The 21,537-nt window shown below is 39.1% G+C and overlaps 2 protein-coding genes across 3 annotated transcripts in view; both read left to right on the plus strand.

Annotated features, from left to right (window-relative positions):
• Nucleotides 1-21,537, plus strand: part of LOC115751000 (protein FAR-RED IMPAIRED RESPONSE 1) — a 146,105-nt gene that overhangs the window by 42,525 nt on the left and 82,043 nt on the right. The window lies entirely within an intron of this gene.
• On the plus strand, nt 12,474-18,295 carry LOC115750983. The gene is made up of 8 exons (XM_030688628.2): nt 12,474-12,884; nt 13,080-13,210; nt 13,606-14,572; nt 15,098-15,189; nt 15,856-15,930; nt 16,947-17,008; nt 17,093-17,162; nt 17,283-18,295. Exons 1-8 carry the CDS (start codon nt 12,686-12,688, stop codon nt 18,003-18,005), a joined length of 2,319 nt encoding a protein of 772 aa, XP_030544488.2. The 5' UTR covers nt 12,474-12,685; the 3' UTR covers nt 18,006-18,295.

A 21,537-nucleotide genomic window follows, 5' to 3' on the forward strand; every position in this document is an offset into this window, starting at 1 on the left:
AAATATTGGACGTCTTAAACTTTTTAGATCAGTTGGTTCCACAAAATTTTAAATGGAACTAAAACAAGATGCTTCTATGTTCAAATCTCTCTTTGCCTTTATTTGCCTATTCAATTATATTATTTTCCGATATATGAATATAAGGTTTTCATAATTTGATGATGGTAGGGGCTCTTTACACCTCAAGACAGTTGATCATCCTAACTACATTACTTTCGTGTTTAAATAACACTTAATACTCGTCAAGCTCATGCCTATATTAGGGTTTGATGATCCAAAAGACCAAAGCGTATTGAATTATTACTCATGCACTGCCATTCTGTCTCTAATCCAAGGAATTCTTTCTTTTTATTTTTATGAATTCTTTATCTTTCGGAAATAAGTGGATTTATCGGTTCATCTGGAAGCTTAAGTAAATGACGTGGCGACTTAATATTAAAATCTTTCAATCATGGGTGTGTTCACCATGTCCCAAGATGAAGAAACACCCTGCATTTCTTATGCTCTATTTTGTCGCTACTACTGTTCAACATCATGCCCTAATCGCACATCTGCCGGCAGCTGTCCTTCCCTTGTTCTTGACAAGAGACCAAAGAGGTTTGAACGAAGAAGGGCACACTTTCCCTCGATTGGTCTTACCCCGTTGGAAATTCACCCGGGACTTTTCATGGAATTTCATTGAGCAAACTTTGAGTTGGAAACCTCTTTTAAATTCGCTTTGTTATATAGTGACATAGCTCGTGAATATTCTTAATGAAAATTGATTAAGGGTCTTGCCGTCTTGTTACATATTGCTTACAAGACATTAGTCACAGGTCGCCTACCTACACTTTGACACATTTCATCGGTCAACCTTGAAGGACTTGCTGACAATTGGCTTAAAACCGTGTATGGCCATGGTAATGATAAAAATACATTATTGACGGAGTTTATCGTGATGAAAAACCAAGATAAGTATTGATGAACAAGAGAGACGAAAGTGAAGTTCCAAGGCACTTGAGATTGGAGAGGAACGCGATGTCACATCCTTCATGTCTTATTCATGTCAAGGTCTATCGGGTCATCGCGCGTATTTCATTAAAGAATTTGAGGTTCTTAGCGACATAATGACATGACGGATCAAACAAGTATGAAATCGTGTTGGATTCATAACATTAGAAGCTGATCGTTGCTAAAAACTGTTTCGTTCAAAGTAGCAATCACGCATAATCTCTTGGAGTCCAAAACATCTAATGTACCATGTCTTGCCTAGCTTTTATCACCCAACTTTGTAATCTATGTCTTGCTCAAAGAAGTGGGGCTTTTGGACAATAGTGGTGATTGGTGAATGATTAGTTTATTTAAATTGAATAGATATTGATTGACCAAGAGTTTTCTTGCTTCTAAGAAGAAAATACTCTGCTATTTATCTCGCAAGTAAGCCTGTTTTTATCCAAAAATTAGGAAAAAAAATCGGGTATCAAATGTCTAATTCATCTTCATATTTTTCTAACGCACGGTTGTCTTCATATGTGCTTAATTGTAAGCAACACCATGACTAGTGTTATAGCCGGTTGAGTAATTTTCAGAAATAAGTATAGAAGGAATACTCCTACAAGTATTTAAATTAAGTCCACTCAATTTGGTTAAAAATAGGCCATCTAACACAATCCCTTGTGATATATGTAGCTTCTAAGAGAGGTTGCTTCGAACAGAAACCGGATCTGAGAGTTCGTGTTCCTTGAGCTTCAAGGTTCCGTTCGTTTTACCACTCAACCAAATCCTCACGTTGATGTACTCGAATCTAACAATGAAAACAATTGCTTACACTCGTTATTACTAAAGCATTTGTTGCTTTCATATATATTGAAAGAGGGTAAAGAGCTAGTAAAGCGTGTATATGTAGAAGTTCATGTGGCGTGCTAAGCTGTTTTGCTGCTTCACATAGTAATAAGATGGACCAAACAATTGTTACCTTAGGATTTTCACATGAAAGCGCAAAGATGAGAACTTGATATTAAAGAAAGATGAACCCAAGTTATGAAATGACGAGGACATTTATTAGGTTAGGAAAGAATTTCTCATGAATGGTAATGGTAATAAATCAACAGAAAAGAAGGAAGAAGATACAAATGTATTTGGCCCATCAAGCAAACTCAAAACAAACGATAAATTATATACACAAGTTCACCCACCACACCACAAATAATTAAACAGAGATAGAAGTTTTGAGTACACAAGACAAGCCATTTTCTCCGGGCAATCTAGTCGATATGGACTGCATGAACATGATCTACGTGAGAGCCTTGGACCAAAAAATGGCATCGCTCACATCTCTCGCATCTCGCACCCTTTCAATCAAGTTATTTTCCAACACGTCTCGATCCCATACCACTGACTTATTCAGACAAACCTAAAGGAAAGGAGGTACAGATCCAAGCCCTCATAACTTACGTGAAAGGCTATTTTTATTCGTCCTCGTGGCTGCAAGAACCAAGCCGACTCCTCGCCGCCGCCGCCCTTGCTGGGGAGGAAGAGGGAGATGAGTGGGTGGAAGCCATCAACGCCAAGTTGCCCTCGCTCCACGACTTCCGAATCGGGTATGACAGGCTCTTGCTCTTCAGGTTCGCGTGGGAGCACTTCCCATGCGACTTGTGGAGCGCGCAGCTGCAGTTGCGGTGGTACGGCCTCCTCTCGATCCCGCCCTCGTACCCGGAGATACACCCCTCATGGAAGGAGCGGAAGAGACCTTCCGAACCGCCGGTCGCGGCCATTTAATCGATCTTTTTTCTTTTTCTTTTTTTTCAACACCTTCTTAATGAAGAGTGCACCACCAACGCCAACCCTTGAGATGTGTCCTTGAAACCCTTTGAGGGCATTGGTGGCACCTTTGAAGAAATGGTCATGCCGTTCATATATAGTCCAAGAAGAAGGGGACAAATTTTGCGTTTTAGTCGTCAAAGCTTGTTATGCGGAGAAAACGTTGGAGAGGCCGTATCTTGTGGGGTGGTGATAGACCATGAGCATCATTTGTGGGGTCTCTTGGTAGCTTCTATTTCGGAGAATTTAAGAATATATTAATAGTCATAAAAAGATTAGGAGAGAAATGGGAGGGAGTGGAGTTAGAAACAAGATCTCCACATGAGGTTTCACAAGCAAAAAGAGAGTTTCATTAGATTGTGGTGTGAAGCTATGTCTCCCGGTGACTGGCGAGCTCTGGCGACCCTTGCCGGTCATAAAGAGAAAGCAAAGGAAGGAAAGAAAATAAAAGAAAAGAATAATAAAAAAGTTACTTAAAAAATTCAATAAAAATATTATTAAAAAAGGCTACGTCGGTGTCGGCACGTCAGCACCGGCTAGCCAAATGGATTGAATAGGTAGAATTAAAAAAGATTCAAGACTTAATTGGCAGAAAAAGAAAGTTTATAACTGAATTGACATAATTACAATAGGTTTAGGACTGCTTTGGTAATTATCCCTCATTTGTGGGGTCTCTTGGTAGCATCTATTTTGCGGAAATTAAGAATATATTATTAGTCATAAAAAGATTAGGAGAGCAATGGAAGTAGAGTTAGAAACAAGATTTCCATATGAGATTTCACGAGCAAAAAGAGAGTTTCATTGGAGTGTGGTGTGAAGCTGTGTCTCCTAAGAGTTAGGAGTAATCGATTTTAAGGTGGATAGGTTCCGGATCTGAAACCCGAAACCTATCATGTTTTAACCGGATCCTAGTTTTTTGAACCTGAAATCTACCCTATTTTTCTAGAACTGATTCTAAAACCTACTCTATTTTTTAGATTCGATTTCAAGTTCTACCAGTGAATCTACTTTTTTTTCCTTTTTTTGATTTTGTTTTTTACAGCACAATAATACGAGGAACAAAGTGGCTCAAAGTAAAAGATGATGAACATAAATCTCTATCCGCCAAACACGTAGTTATGTACAACAGTAAAAAATGAAAAGTTCAAACACATAGTCACGTACAATTCTAAGAAGTTAAAAGTTCAAACACGTAACATAAATTATGAAACTCTATTCCCCATTCATCAAAATAAAATTTTATATTCCATTCATCCATAAAAATATTGCCCCAAAGAGTAGAGAGAGAGGCGACAAAGAATGGAGAAGAAATAAATGAGGTGAGGCAGAGTTAGACTCAACTTAAAGAAATTACATTGTTTTTGTCGTAGCTAAAAACCGGTTCCAAAATCGGTCCGGTTCTCGGGTGGGCTTGCACTTGGAACCGGTAACCGGATATGTTCAAAATGGTTTAAAAAATTTGGAGTTGGGAACTGGACAGTGTTCACGTTGGAACCTAGAACCGGACTAGTATTTCGGCCGTTCGGTCCAGTTCTCGATTCTACCCAATCTAATTGCACACCCCTATTAAGAGTGGTCTATTGTTGTGGTTGGTCCGATAAGAAATATTTACGGCTTCGCGGTTCTCGCCCAATGGCCGGTGAGCTCTAGTGACCCTCGACGGCCACAAATAGAAAGCAAAGGAAGGAAGTGAAAAAATAAAAGAAAAATACAAAAGTGCTTAAAAATTCAAATAAAATATAAAAATATTATCAAATTGGCCCCGTCAGCGCCGTTTGGCCAAATAGACTGAATTGACAAAAATACGAAAAGTTTAAGACTCAATTGATATGAAAAGTTTAAGAATGAATTGGCACAATTGCAATAGGTTTAGAGTTGTTTTAATAAGTATTCCTCATTTGTGGGGTCTGTTGGTAGCTTCTATTTCGGATAAATTAAGAATATACTTTGTTTAGGAGAGAAATGGAAGTGGAGTTAGAAACAAGATCTCCATAGGAGGTTTCACGAGCGAAAAGTGTGGTGTGAAGCTGTGTCTCCGAGGAGTGGTCTCCTGTAGCGGTCGGTCCAGTAAGGAATATTTACGGCATTTCGGATGATTCCTCATGTCTCAGGAGAATTAGCGTTTCCATTTTGCGGTTGTCCAATTTAACATTTTCAAATTGGTAGATGACGACAATGGCGATCAATTCACTCGCCATGTGCTAGCACTTTTTTGGTATATTCTCGAAGAATTTTGTCACAAGTTGAAAATCTTTTAAAATTCTTCCGTCTTAACTATGATTGACGGGTACAAATACGGACGCCACCGATAATTAGTAAGGTATAATGCCAAGAAAGTTTTGACATTTTGTATGATAGTGGTATCAGTAAAAGACAAACTTTCCTTCAGTTGCTAGAAAAGACATAATGTGATTTGCTAGTTTGCAAAATCAATGCCTCATTTGGATAGAATATAAATAATGATGGAGGGAGCTATAAAACAGTTTATCCAAGGTTTAATTCCTCTTCAAAGATTTGAAATGACTAAAAATATACGAAACACCGTTTATTGTTATAAATGTGAAAATCAAGGATGTGAAGTAGAGTAATTTCCTTAAAAGAGAGTCTAGAGTGAATGTTGTTTCACATGATAGCTTGAAGTGATTAAATCAGTTTCAAATAAGGGTTTGATCTCGTTGACCAGCGAAATGTTTGTAGGCCGACGACCATGTAATATTTCCGACAGCCAAAATAGGGCAATTTGTCCACAAAAAAAAAAAAAAAATTCTCTAGGTAGAACATTACAACTCCTAAATGAAAATCCAAATTGCTACTTCCTTCTTTCTTCCCTGTTCGTGGAGCATTTTCAAAGGTTCATGTTTTTCTAAAGGATAATGACACAAATAGTTTCTGAGCTTTGATTTAATATGCGATGTGGTTACTAAACTTTCAATTTGACCAATATGATCCTTGAACTTTTGAAACATATTCAACTTAATTTCAGAATTATAGGAAGATGTTCAACGTAGTCCTTCAATTAATTCAAGTTCGGGGACGACTTTGAATATTTTCTTATAGTTTAGGAACTAAATTGAACATGTTTTAAAAGTTCAAGAACCACATTGAACAAATTGAAAGTTCAAGAGCCACATTGCACGTTGGACTAAAGTTCATGGATCATATTGATCAAATTAAAAGTACATTGATCATATTACACATTGGGTCAAAGTTTATGGACCATTTGTGTCACTTTCCCTTTTTTCAATCGTTTGTTTCTTTCCAAACAAGATGACAACACTCAAGCAAGGCCCCCACCTCCATAGCGACATTGCGATAGCCAGAGACTTACGTATAATCAAGGACCTCAATTCTCCAGGTTCACTATTCTCTTCGATCTCCACTTCCGTTCTTGGCCCGGTGATTCGAATGAACCTTCTTCCTCCTCAGGAGGAACTTGATAAACACTCCTGCAAATTGACCTTTTTTGTCCAGAGTATTCTTCAAAGCTTATTTGGATTCCCAAGTATATGCATTAAGAAATTAGTCCCCTATAGATATTTGCCGGTACATTTCCAGAGAACTATGGACCTCCCAATATTTCTGTCATGAAGCTGACGATGATTGGCTTATTATTTAGGTCATCCCTTATATTGAATGTTTTATGTTTTTCCTAATATTATCACGTTGTATCAATTCGTAGAATGATTACAGTATGCTTGATTGCAACGCCCACGAGCAAGTGAATGAGTTTGTGTCTGTTGTGAGAATGTCCTCAAGATTTCACACCAGTTGTTGAAAAAAAATTGGCCACATTTTGTGCTTGTCGATAAGTAGAAAGAACTTGCTCCATTGCACCTAAAGGTCACTAGGGCAACCAATCATAAACTTTTTTATCAAATGCCTTCAGCTCTTACATTGCCAAGTCAAAATCACATACCCTAGTTACCATAATAGCCTTCGAAAGAAGCTTTTTGAATTCTACTCCTTTTTCAGCCAAAAAAAAAAATTTTATACTCCTTTTTAATGCAACCTGAAGTTCTCATAAAGATGCCTCAAGCAAAATTTTTATTCTGCTTCAGGTGTTAAATTCGCTAATACTTGCATCAATCCCTTCTATTTGTCACACCACAAATTCCGCACTTTGAATTTTCAAGGTTAGTAATTCCCAAGTCTTCTACAATGCCATCTCTTGTATATTTCTTGTCCGACAGTTGCCCATGCAAATGGATACATCTAATTGTTGTCATCTATGCTCCTCACTACTAGAAGCTTACCTTTGTAGCCTAACAAGAAATGACAATCATCGAACCCCACAAAACGTATACATCCTTCTATAAAGCCTCTTCTTAATGCATATGAACAAATGTAGATTCTCTTCAACTTGAATTGGTCTTGACATTGCTTGATCTTAATTTACATGTAAAGCCTCGGTTAACATTAAGAAGTGCTCGGCAATAGCTCCTAAGCGTTTGAAATTGCTCCTCTTCCGCCCATGTGATCATACTCATTGTTGTCAGCTCTAGCTCTGTAAACCATTATTCTCTGCAGCTTCAAAATATTCTCAAGCTACATTATTTCTTCTTTACAGCACATGCCCATGTATGATTGTTTCTCAACTTATCATAATACTTGTTTGCTAGCCATTTAGTGTTTAATTGAGGAACACGTAAAGCTTTATTAAATATATGTACAAGCTATGAAGCACGGATACGCCAATAGGGCGGCCGTGTCGGTGTTTAGACACCGACACGTGTCCGACACGTGGTCTGAGCTCATTGAATGTCCGACATGGGTCAACGCGAGTCAGTGAAGCCAGCCATGACCCAACGCACTTCATCGACCTTTAGACAGCTGCTATGGTGGTGTTGGGGTCAGATCTCACCGCGGATAGCGTGGATCTGGAGGTAGAAATGAGGAGGGTGTCTGGGGCTATGAGAGAGATGAGGAGGAAAAGAAAGAAGGAGAAGGGGAAATCAGAGGTTGACGCAGAAGAATCGATGTGAGGCAAACTTGGGGCTGACGTAGAAGAAAGGTTGGATCCACAGGCTTGGGAGCTCGATAGCATGGTAGGAAAAAGCGAGGCAAATCTAGAAGGAGAAGGTGGAGGACGGTTGCTTGGGGCAGCGGGGCTGCAACCTGCAACGCGAATCGCGAAGCGAGAGGGTTCACGCGAGCGGAATCTGGGAGATAAGTTACTTTGGGAGGGAAGAGACCCAGAGAAAGTCGTGTCAATCTCATTTCTTCTATGCTATCAGAGGCTTCCCTAGACAGACGATGAAGGGACTGAGCCCGTCGACCTGTCCAGCTTCTCACACCACATATTTTCCACGCAACTCCCTATATTATTTTGTCTTTTAGAGGTTCTTCCTTCAATTCTGTTCCACATTTTTACTTTGCCAAGGTGGGGGGGTTGCAGAAAGGCTGAGCGATGCGTTGAGACTCGTGCGGAGATCTCAACTAAAGATCACTAAGAGACACCATTTAAGTGGACTGAGACAGAGTGATGCATGAAAACTCTTTTTGTAAAATTTTTTAAAATCATATATATGATATTTATTTAATATATAACGTGTTCTAACGTGTCGAAATTCTCTATCTTCGAGAAATGTCGTGTTGTGTCGCGCATCGCGTGTCTGTATCAGTGCTACTTAGTGTAAAAGGTTGAAGATTTTGACTTGCAAAGTATGCTCCATCTACAATCTGAGCCAATTTCAACCTCCAGAACACACTGCCCTCAACTGTTAGGTGCATTCTTAAGGAACTTCATCTTTCTCTCGCTTTTTTATGGCGTGGTTCATAATGGTCTCTCAATACTCCTCGATATTACTAAAGCACTTCCCTAAATTAGAGACATTATTTTTCATCAAAGTACTTATTTGCTAGCCATTTAGTGCTTACTTGAGGAACATGTTCAGCTCTATTATAATGTATGTACTGGGTTGAAGGTTTTGACTTGCAAAATATGCTCTCTTTATACTTTGCAAGCATATATAAGCCAATCACTACCTTTAGAACACACTTCCCTCAACTTATTATGTGCATTCTTAAAGAACCTCATCTTTCCACCCTTTTTATGGGGTGTTTTTCGTAACCCTCTCTAAACTTCTCAGAATTACTATTAAGCACTACCCCAACTTAGAGACATGATTTTCCATATCAACCTCAACATTGAACTCAAGATGTTCATACTCATTTTAGCTATTCATATTCAATAAATCTACATTAGTCAGCTAACACATCTACATACAGGCTTTTGTCTCCGACCTTTATATCTCTCTGACATTTCTTCTATGTAACTCATCAAGATCACTAATAGTAAACTCGTCCTCTTCAACACCCTCAGCAAACCATAGTTTTTATTCCATGCAATTACACTATTTTGGGTTTCGAAGTTTCCATTCAATACATCTGTACACTTTAATTAATGAAAGAAAACTAGCCACACAAACAACTGACTCATATTTTATTGGAAATCGTTTGTCACAAAAGTCGTGCAGTATGGATATAATATGTGCAATGTGCTAGTTTTTTGGTAATCCGAATTCAAATTCTTATGCTGGTTCAAAAGTGCCATTGCTATGGTAAGAACCTTATCCTTGGTATGGTCAATAAGCACAATGATTATGTTTATTAGGCCTCCAGTGCAAGAGCATATCAAAAACCAACATTTTTTGCTGCTATGGTGAGGGATCTTATCATTGGTGTGGTCAATGTGCTATAGCTCAAAAACCAAAAAAAAAAAACCAATATCTAGATTCCACGACACGCGTGCGAGCTCAAGCCATTAATAACAAAACATATACCAGCAAAAAAAAAAAAACGAAAAAATTGCAAAATAGGAGACCCTATGCACTTAGAAGGGAAAATTCCAAAAAATGCACAGTGGATTGCAATTCATATGCCTTAATTCGAACAAAAGGAGACACTATGCACTTAGAAGGGAAATTTTCAAAAAAGGCTCCAAATGTCCTCATTTTGTCAAATAAGGGCCTGAAGTAGACTTTGTTTCAAAGAAGAGCCTAAAATGCCATTATTGTCTCAAAGAAAGACCTAAAGTATTTATGGTTATTTCAAATAAGGGCTTGACTTCACCAATCGACTAGCCAGCCAAATTTTTTGACTAATCAAGGGCATTTTTGTAAAAATATAAATTTAACCTAATTTTTTGTTAAATTGAATTAAAACAAAAAGTTATAAAGAAGAAGAAGAAAAAAAAGAAAACAGGCTGGAAGATTGACCTCCCGCCTATGGCCGCTGCCCCACCACCGATGGGTGGTGAGGCGACGGGGGCCGACGACCCTGCCGGCCGGTGGGCGAGGGCCTCGTTTGGCCCTCTCCCAGGTTTGGGCGAGGGCCACGGCCACCGGATGGGCCCGGACTAGGAGAGGGTCACGGCCCTCTCCCGGCTCAAGTGAGGGCCCTCGCTTGTTGATCGGAGGGGTCGCCGGCCCTTAGCCGCAAGCGGGAGGTTAGCCACCTGTGTTCTTTGTTTTATTTTATTTTTTCATTTTTTTAAATATCTTAAAAACAGAAAAGGGAAAAATAAAATAAAATAGTAAATTATCAAAATGCCCCTAACTAAAGTAACTCATGCCCTTTTTTGAAATTAATATAGTCATTTCAAACCCTTATTTGAAATAATGAGCACTTCGGGTCCTTCTTTGAAATAATGAGAGTACTTCGGGCTCTTATTTGAAACAAAGTCCTCTTCATACTCTTCTTTGAGAAAATAAGGGCACTTAGGGCCATTTTTTGAAAATTTTTCCCATTTAGAAATCTGAGAAAATGAGCAAGAACAATATAAAAAAGGAAAATATTTCCTCTAACATTACTGCTGTAGCTACCATCGATGTGATAATCCATGACATGCCTAAGCCTTGTCTGCATGTTGCTTCAACAAGCGACAACCACTTTCTCTTGACAAACGAAGGATTGGCTGCACCAATTTGAACGAAACTGACTTGGGTTGAGCGTGAGTGGAGATCAAACCTGGAAAAAGTTGATGGACAGTCGAGGCCCCTACATTGCATGTGAGTGTCTAATTAATGAAGAAGTGATCCTTGCTCGAGCTTTTCCTTTTTCTCTAGAAAGAGAATGAAGACTATAAAGAAAGGAAGAATGTGACGAAACAAAGGAAGAAGTGTGAGGGTCTTTTTCTTGGGTTGTAATTTTTAACCCAGGTTTCTTTTTGGACAATGTGCCCTTGTTTCAGCCACCGAAAAATTCACATGTTTCTCGGCCGGCAAGTTCAAGCCCTTATTTTGAAGACTAATTTAGTCATCCGGACTCTTATTTTTAATAATGATCACTTTGAACCCCTTTTCCCATAAAATGGCCGCACTTCAAGCTTTATTTGGAATTTTCGCTATTTTAAATTATATTTTCCGATTTAATGAATTATGTTGTTTTTTTTTTAATATGTAGTTTTCTGCCATAAATCATTCAAGCATCATTTCCAACTGAAAAAATCATTTGGGTCTTCCAAACATATTTATGAATATAACTATTTATTTAAAAGTGTTCTTCGAAAAAATACATAAAAACATTATGTCGTAGGAATTTACTTCCCTTGTGATTTTTTACGATTAATATTCTTGGAAATTATCCTTTTCGTCTCCTTCATCAAAAAGGATAAAACATACAAATTAATTTGATATGACATACCCCAACTACATTAGCCTGCAAAACATATACAAACTTGAAAGGCCACTTCCCCAAAAAGCAAGTCGATCTTATGAGCCCAAGTCCTATCTTTTGCCAAGACGGCCGACCCCATGAGTTTCCTTTGCCTACGGACGTGCGAGACATGACAATTCCAATACAATGCTAGTAAATAGCAATGTGTTGCCCCCAAAAATATGAAACATCCTTCAAAAATATGGAATGGCTCAATATGTACCGGCAATACGTGTTGCGAACGATCCCTTGTTGATTTTGGAGAGGAACGTAAATGACAAGGAAATTAAAAGTACGACACCAAGAACAGTCATAATTCTGAAAATTATTTAATCAATCTTAAACATATTGTACGAATAGCAATTCAATCCTAAACTTTTCAATTTTGCCAACGAAGTCTTAAACATTTTATAGAATCCCAATATAATCCTTCCAACTAATTTTCGTTAATAACCTCTGACGTGGCAGTATGTTTTGTGGAGTGGTCAATGATCACTAGAGCGCCACGTGAGTGACTTCTAGCGAAAATTGGCTAGGAGGATTGAGTTAGAATTTCGCACAGAGGTTTAGGAAAATAAAATTAAAAAGTTTAGGATTGAATCAACATTTACACAATAAATTTAAGCACCGATTGAGTATTTTTCATCGAGAATTATGCTCATTGATGACTTCTATCTTCATCAAACTTTGCTCTCATTGGCTAAGTCAGTCGCATGTGAGTTTAATCTCATAATGGCCCTTTTCTCTTTCCAACTACTGAATGACTACCACTATGGGAATTTCATGGCTCCATATGGATAGAATTTATCACGACCGTTACTCACATGAACCACGCATTAACACGGGAGCATCCCATGATCAGTTCCATTTATCTGTTTCGGATCATGGATCCGGAAGTGACCCGACCACACGGCCGGTTCGTCCTAGCATTCATTCTCGCATATTCCTAAGAGAGAGAGAGAGAGAGGCCGCACAGCAGTTGTTTGCGTAGGGTGATATCCCAAACTTCCATCGTATCATAGCCGTCCACGAGTCTCCTTGCGGCCCACGGTGATCGCCAACGGTCCAGATGCGATAGCATCCATCAACGCAGGAAACCACACGCAGGAGGTGATCATTCCTACGGGTCGCTCGTCGTCACCCCCAAATCGGTCGACCTGATCGATCAATTAGGTCAGAAATCGAATCGAAGTTCATTCGTTTCTGTAACGAATTAACGGTGAGTTTGGACATGGCTGGAGGTAAGAGGAGGTCGAATTCGAGGAAAAACAAGAGCAGCAGCAGCAACAGCAAATCCAACAGCAGAGACGACAGAAGAAGAGGAAGAGGAGGATTCAACGCTTCGGCGTCGATCAGAGCGGGTCTCTTCGTCGAAGGCGGTGCCTTGTCGGATTGGCAGCTCAAGACTCCATCTCCACCTCCTCGGCGAGGTCCATTTCTCTCGGTTTGCTCGCGCTTTTCTTGATAAATGTTGAACTTGTTGATGATTGATCGGATCTCGGTTTGGGTTCCGAGGAAATGGAGCTTGAATGGAAACTGAAAATCCACTTATCTCAATTGTTTCTGTGAGAAGGGTGTTTTTCTAAGCATAGGAGCGTGTTTGGTCTGCTTGTTTTCCATTGTAGGATCGAATCAAAATTTGGATACATCGAAAGCTGGAAGCTCTGGGAGAGGTAAAGGCACCGGTTCTAAAAGCTTGTCGCGAAGTTTGAAATCAAATGCTGTCGGATACCAGTATCCAGCTCTTGACCTTCAGGTAAAATCTATTTGATTTTTCGGCTCCGTGTTCAGGTTAAGATGATTTGAAGGTTGTCAGCGTCTTTCTTCTTCGTATGAGTACCTGCAGTTTCATTTGGAATCTTATGCTGATAGTCGCCCTCCTGAGCGTGAAAAGTTCACGAGTCATTGAAAATAGTTGTTAGTGTCTCTTGGATTTCACACCCGATGAGTTTTTCAAATGAAGACTCGATCAATCTAAAGCCTTGAACCTAAGAGATAGTAATTTGTAGAGTCGGTCTTACTTAATACCTTGAGGCTTAGATTATGGTTTTTTGTCTTTGTAGCTGTCTTGATTTGAGAAGAATTCTTATGGATCAGCCTTGATCTCAGTCTCTCACTTGTGTTAATCTAGGTTAGTTGACTTTTTAACAGGATGGTTTGCATCCATTGTCGACCTTCAGAGATACAAATGTAGACAGTAAAATCGATTTTTCTCAGCCTTTCATTCTGTGCGGTTCGAAGGAGAACCAAGTTATTGCTTATGTAGATGAAGGGCCATCGTCAATGGATCAAGCAAATGTTAGTTACGAGTATCATTCAGATTTTGTTCTGGGCGACAGCTCACACAGAGGATTGGGTTATGACAATGAAAACAATGCAGCTCCATCTGGAATTGAAGCATCATCAGGGAAAATGGAAAATCAAGAAGAGTTAGAGAGTGGTATGTCATCGCCTGAGCAGGAAGAGGATTATTGTGAGAGCTTTGACACTGGAACAGCTGAAAAGAGGGCTCAGCTTTTGTCAAAGAAGAGATCTGCAAAGAAAAATTCGGGATTTATATCAATTGGGGGTATAAAACTATATACGGAAGATATATCCGATGAGGAAGATGGTGAGGATGATGTTGTGGAATGTAGTGATGAGGAAGACTCAGAGTCGGAGTCGGCTGAGCAGGATGGAGCAACAGATTCTTCTGAAAGTGATGACTCCGAGGACATGTCTGATAGTGGTTCAGATGTTGATGATGACATTGCTCAAGATTATTTAGAAGGAATTGGTGGGAGTGATGCTCTCTTCGATTCAAAATATTTGTTAAAGCAGGTTCCTTGTTCGTCAGATGATTCAGACGATTCTTCTAGTAGCGATTTGGATGAAACGTTGGAAAAATTGGGTGGAATTGCTCTCCAGGATGCTTCCACGGAGTATGGTATGCAGAGGAAGCGTCAATCAAATCATCAAGGTCACCGGACAGTGAGAGATAATCAGTCATCAGCTGTTGATGATTTTATCTTGGTAAAAGATGTGAGGACTCTTTCAGCCAAGAAGAATCGTGGTACAAGAGTGCCTCAATCTCGGTCATTGGAGTCTCAGAAGAGTACAAGATCGAGAAGATTTCCTGGTAAACTTTGTTTATGCATTAATCTAACTTAACTCACTCTCTCTCCCTCTATGCCCTGTCCTGTCCGGCCCCACGGGGGGATTTGAAAGAAATCATGCTCAATGGAAAACTAGTTTAGTGGTATATATTGGGATTTGAAAGTAAATCAAAATATCAATCAATTAATAATGATTCTTGGCTTTTTCTTTGATCCATGAACTAGTAGTTAAGTCTGAAGTATGAATTACTAAAATGGAGAAAGAAGGAGATCAATGTGTTTGGATGTCACGCTTTGAGGGGTCTCTATGTTTTTGACCTCCTGAGAAAGAAACACATGTGCGGCACAAGGACCTCTCTTTCAGAAGTTTACTGTTAACTTTTCAATTTGTGGAGCTCTCTCCTTCTGTGTCTTGGGAAAAAATGAATAATTATCATCTTTTCCTTAGGGGATGAAGAACAATTTAGATTGTATGAAGGCTCTTCATAGGATAATGTTTCTTTAGTCTTTTGTGCTTTTGGTAAAATTCAAATGCAATTGATGCACAGGTGAAAAGAAGAAACATCGCAAAGAATTGGTTGCTGCTAAACGTCGGGACAGAATGATTCGTAGGGGCGTTGACCTTGTGGGAATAAATAAGGTAAGGGTGGAAGTATCTGGAAGTTGCAAAGGCATTCTTCCATCTTCTCCTTAATTATAAATGGTCCTCTTGATTAGATGTACGATTAACAAGAATTTGCATTATTATCTATTGGACATTCCAGTCATTTTGCCATGTCAGCTGAATTTGATCATTGTCTGAGCCAATTAAAGTCTGTCACTTTTACCTAGCTGAGGAGCCTTGCTTCTCCTTCATGGCTCCTATGGTCCCTTTCTCTTAATTTTCTCCTGCATCGTGCATTTTCTTTTTCATGCTTCGTTAATTGAGTTGTTCTTTCGTTGTCACATATTTAAGCATTGAAGTTGTAGATCTTGTTTCATAAATGTGAGATGAATGAGGGTACTTGCTCTTCTGAGAGGATCTTCTGGGGTTATACTTAGTAACAAACATCTTTGTCATGGTAATATAAATTATCTGGCTGCCCTGAAATTCTTTGACATCATTAGAAGTCAACTTTGTTAGGTGTGAAGTTCTTCAACCTGTGTCCCCGTTCTTCCTATAGTGCTTGAATTTTAATGTCACACCCAATCCGCCCTTTCTGCTCCTATGTTGTCTAATTAGGGATGGACATATTATCCTTTATGTGGTATCTGGAATCGATTATTAGGACCAAATCTAAATGCTCTTCTTGATTTAATATTTTAGAAGCTGGAGCAGATTGTTCTCAATGGAGTTGACATACATTCTTTTCAACCTATGCATTCTCGGGATTGTTCCAAGGTGTGTTTTGTCATCTATTTCTCTCTATAGTGACAGACAAAAGGTTGCAACTTCTTGCCATTCCTTCACCTTTCCTGCTTATGCTCACTTTTGCATGATGATTTACGGCCTCATTTGTAGGAAGACACTATAAGAATGAGAGAGATCTTTCTTTGCCCCAATCAATTGCTAAGTGCCTATTACTCACACCTCAAAAAATTCAAGAACTCACGGTTGATTTTAATGTAATTATCTATTTTGGCTAAATACCTTAACTTGCTTGTCTTGTCCCTGTGAATTTGACATGTAATGATGCAGATAATAGCATGCTTAGTTTTACTTATGCAGAACATCCAAGCACATGCAAAAGAGATTGTAATGGAGTGGTCTAATAGTCAGAATTAATAAGACTGCTTCTATAAGTATGTTTCTTTCTGTGCCATGATGACCACCACATTCAGGATTTGTTAATTGAAAGTTTTCTTTTACTGATAAATCTAATTGAAAGTCTTGTAGATCTGCTTATCCTCAATCTATTATCATGCATCGAAAAGTTCTGACTTTGCTGTACACTCATTGGTTTATCACTGTATCTTTTGTATCATATTACGCATCAACCTAAGTGTTCTTACTTCCGTCAAACTAATGTAAGTGCTGATATGTGCCTTCCCAATGTTTAGTATCGCTAAAAATGATTTGCATAATTGCGTATGAATTCAGCAATCCTGTTGAACTGTAGGTATAGCTTTTCTTTTTTCACTTTGGTCATGTGAATGACCTACCCAGTTTTCTATGATTTTATTCAGCTGCAGAGATGCATGTTCTGGTATGCCAATTTCCTGATTCATAGATTTCATTGATTCTTCCTTTGTCTTTGATAAACTTGATTGTGGTTTGGACACATCTTCATGTTCGCTCCTTAAGGATTTCTACTCTAATGTCCTATGGAAGTGAATTTTTTTTCCAGAAGTAGATTTTGTCTGCTTCTGTAAGTCAGAACTCTTTTTTAATTATAACAACTTTTCCTGCATGAGAAGGTTCAACGACTGGCAAGAATTTATCGGTTGCGAAGTAGCTCCCAAGGATCGGGCAAGAAAAGGTTAATGGACCTTATGTTTCCCTTATCTTCTCCCTTTCTAGGCTTTAAGCTTTTTACTTTCTAATTATCGTCTTGTTTCTCCAGATTTGTAACAGTTGTGCAAACACCACAGACATGCATGCCATCTTCAACTGATAAACTTATACTTGAAAAGGTATTAGTGCTGTGTGTTTACATTCACGATTGTTAAATCTACTTTTTCTGTGTTTCACAATGTTCAGTCAATTGTTGTATCTGGAGATACTACAATTAATTGTTGCGTTGCTTATCACAGCTCATTGGACCTGTTGATGAGGATGCTGATTTCTCGGTAATTGATGGCCCACATGTGAAGACGACCAGTGGAGGTCAAAAACAGGTAAGGCCTCAAGAAGCTAAAAAATCTGGCAGGAGCAAGTCATTAAAGAATTCAGTCAACCGTTCCGGTGGAAAGGTGTCATTGGCCAGCCAACCCGTGTCTTTCGTGTCAAGTGGTGTAATGCCATCTGAAATGACAGAGGTCAGCCCCATCAATCTAGCTGGGGCCAGTGAAAATGGTCAGGAGCACGCGACTCTGGTCACTTCTGGGAGCTTTGGTGCGTTTGAGGTACACACAAGGGGCTTTGGCTCGAAAATGATGGCGAAAATGGGATTCATAGAAGGCCAAGGGTTGGGGAAGGGAGGCGCCGGTATGGCGGAGCCCATCGAAGTGATTAAGCGTCCTAAATCTCTTGGGTTAGGGATGAGCTTCCCCGAATCTGCGGAAGAATCGGAAAGGAATAGGGAGTCTGAATCTCAAAGCGCCAAGTCAAAGCAAAGTGGCATAGGAGGATCCGTGAGAAGAATGCCTCAAAGTGTTGGAGCTTTTGAAAGGCATACGAAAGGGTTTGGTTCCAGAATGATGGCGAAGATGGGATTTGTTGAAGGTATGGGCTTGGGAAAGAATTCTCAGGGCATAGTCAACCCCTTGGCCGCTGTCAGGCTCCCTAAATCTCGAGGATTGGGTGCCACTGGTTAAGATATATCCATCTTCAACCTCAGCGAGCAGCTGCTTTGTAAGTTATTCTACTTTGCAGCCAAGATTATAATTGTGAATATCCTAGTGACAATTATTCTAATTCTGTCTTAAGTTTGGTGGAATCTGTTATACCAGTATTATGTAATGTCAACATAAAAACTAGTGACATTGGCTCATGCATCCTTTCAAATAAGTTATCAGAAGATTTCTTTCTGTTTGAGTTGTTAGGAGACTACTTTGTTGTATAGCCAGGAAGGTTAAATCGATGCCTTGGTATACGCTTTGCAAAATGTGTCCTGTTGGAAAGATGCATTAGCAATATGGACTACTTGACCTTGATTTACCATCTTTGTGAGAAGCGTCAATATGTTAATTTGTAGAAGTAGTGAGTCTTGTGTTATTTTAATGAAACAAATGTACCATTTGCACCTTTTCTGTTATTTAGCATGAAGGTTCTGCAATTGTGAGTTGGTCTTACTTGAGATGCAGTTATAATCATCACAAAAGGAAGTCAATATGGTCTAGTTAAATATAAATTGATCCTTCCATTCAACATATGGATACTGCGAGTGCTAGAGGTTGATGCTGTCTTCAGAGATTTGGTTTATGTAGGTGGGCCTTGATCCAGGGCAATTTGCATGAAGATGGTGGAATTCAAACGGGTGAACCCCGAATTCCCGAGCTGGAAACCTGTAAATGCTCTTGTGACAATGTTGATTAGCGAATCGGTAGAATATAACCGAGGGGAGAGAAGGAGGAAAACAGATCTAATTTCATAGGAGTTTTGTTTTATGTTAAAAATCTACTCCTATCATTATATTGACAAGAATTTCTCCATATACCCTTATCTATGTTAAAGAAATAAACACATAAAGAAACCCTTTCTAGTAATGTAACATCTAATCAATTAATGCAGTGGTTATCTTAACCCGATTAATATGAGCCCATTGCATGTTAACTATTGAATTTTATGAGACTGGGGGATGTGCAAGATCTAATTGCTCGTATGCATTGACCTCACATTAGTCGTTGCATTCTCGAAGTAAGTGCTAAATCGATGAACCCCAAATTCAAATTGATACCCAACCGCCATGTTGGTTTGGGATTTATGACAGTGAAGTGGTGCACAAATCATTTCGAGCAGTGGGACTTTCATTCCTTATCAATCATATCTCCTGAATGGCATCTGGTAAATGGTGTTTACAGAATGCAACCCATGGGGAAAGGAATCTGGTCAAAGTAATGTAGGAGATGTGACGCTAAAGAATAGGCTTCAATCATCTAGCATTATTCATGCAACCTGGAGACCATATGCATGATTCTTGCCTTGACATCCTTTTCATTTATTTAAATTGCCTATGGACGTGTTTACTTTGTATAAACATGACATTCTTTGATGCAATTATTCTAACTCTATTCTAAACTTGAATTCGTTTAACATGAACCATCGTTTATTTTACGGTATTGCATTCGACTGCATGAAAGACTGCATTCACTATCTTGATCACGTCAAAGACAAACCGTTCACATCAAAGATTGACCCAACATTTTAGAAGGATAATTTCGTATTTACCTATTCCTAGCAGTCAAGTGGGTGGCCCAAGATTACAAGAAATTCTTACTCAAATTCATCCATGCATGAAAAAACTTTTCAAATTTCTCATACAAAATTGATCGGGTCCGAAAAGGTCAAGATGGACAAGCTGGACTCAAAGAAGGGAATTTCGTGCCGAGGCATGAACCGCATCGCATCCGTTGCCAAGTATAAATCACTCGAATCTAAAATTCCATGCTTTACTTGAATAACAAGGCCTCAGTCGTTCACTATCTTGGCTGACCTAAGGGAATTGCACCAGATATTATTTCCATTCTATGTTCAGCAACCTGAATCTTGCTGCATGCAATTTGTCACCTTGAACATGATACCACACCAACATATTACGTAGGCAGAAACCACACGCATTCAAATGGAAGTCAGACCCTTTGCCTGTTGAATCTGTCTACTGGCTGAAGGCTGATGCTTCCAATCTCCATTTGCCCATGAACCAGAAAATATCTAATTACCTAGTCAAATATCCTTTTTTATTTCTTTAAGTCAACCACAATTTTTGTCTTTTTCAAGTTTGAACATTGGGCTTCGGCTGGTTCCATGCTGCTCTACCAATACACAAATTCCAAGTGGGTAAGCATAAGCTATGAAGGGTACATTCTATATTGCAACTTGATGTTTGCAGTCAACTAATCCGACCATATAGGAGGTTGGATTTTTTTTTTTAAAGAAAATTGTTTCCATTTATATATCCAAGAAATTTCATAGCAGCAGATTTATAGATTAAGATTCCCAGCAATATATCCTGACTTTGCTATCTTAGAGTTGGAAAATGCCAACTATACATTCTACAGATACCATAGCTCGTACCATAGTTCGGATGGAATTGTTTCTATATGTTGGGAAAGATTGCGCCCCATTAAGGGTAAAATCAATCCATACATTTATTACGATAATTGATTGCGATTAAGGGGATTTTGTTTCCTTTTTCGACCCAAAAAAAAAAAGAGAGGGATTTTGTTTCCTTTTCAATAAAAGGGAAAGAGGATGGAATATCCTCTTCCACTGAATGTACGCTGTCCAGCTAACATGCATTGAACTCTCTCGAAAATTTGATCGGTGGATCCGAACCATTTTCTCACCTGCGATTGGGGCTCTTAATCCGTGACTATCGAGGTATATTCATTCTACGTAATATACCTTTCCGATCGGTGATTCAAGATAATTCTAGGACATGTAATTTAGTATAATTCGCTACATATATGTACGTATATGTTATTAGAATCCATTCCCTTCAATATATTATGGTCAGATGACATTCTTGTTAGGGTTATCCCACATCAATTGTGGAAGGGGTTGATGGTCGGTTTATAAGTGTGAAAGAAATGCTCATTCTTTGAGGTAGCTTTTGGGATGAGAGAGATCCAAGACTACCCAACATTAGTATCAGAGCCCGACTTACTAATAAGTCTAGACTCAACAATCACACGGGAGAGATACGGGTTGTGGCTCCTCCGACCCAAGGCCCGATGTGTGAGGGAGAGATTGTTGGGCTCCTCCGATCCGATGTTAGGGGAAAATTGTTGAGATTATCCCACTTCGGTTGTGAAATGAGCTAACGGTTTATAAGAGGGTGAGAAACCAACAAGTTTGGACCCAACAATCACACAGAGAGACTCCTCCGATCCAGAGGGGACCTCATCCTTTGAGACCACCCAACAATTTTGGATCATTTAAACTAAATGCAAATGTTTTGGATTTGCCTTCTTAGTGTAAAAGGAAAAAAAAAGGAAAAAATTGCTAGCTTGTCGCGCGAATAAAATATCTCAACATGGATAAACACACACAAAAAAATATCAAGATAGTTTGGTTCTACGTAGGTCTCACGTGGGTTCTACGCCCCGAACCAACGGTCTGTATTCATTTTAACGTCAGTACTATTTTGTTCTGTAAGTGACAACCCTGTAACTTGAGCGCGACGGA

Source organism: Rhodamnia argentea, chromosome 4 (assembly GCF_020921035.1).
Source record: "Rhodamnia argentea isolate NSW1041297 chromosome 4, ASM2092103v1, whole genome shotgun sequence".
Classification (NCBI taxonomy): domain Eukaryota; kingdom Viridiplantae; phylum Streptophyta; class Magnoliopsida; order Myrtales; family Myrtaceae; genus Rhodamnia; species Rhodamnia argentea.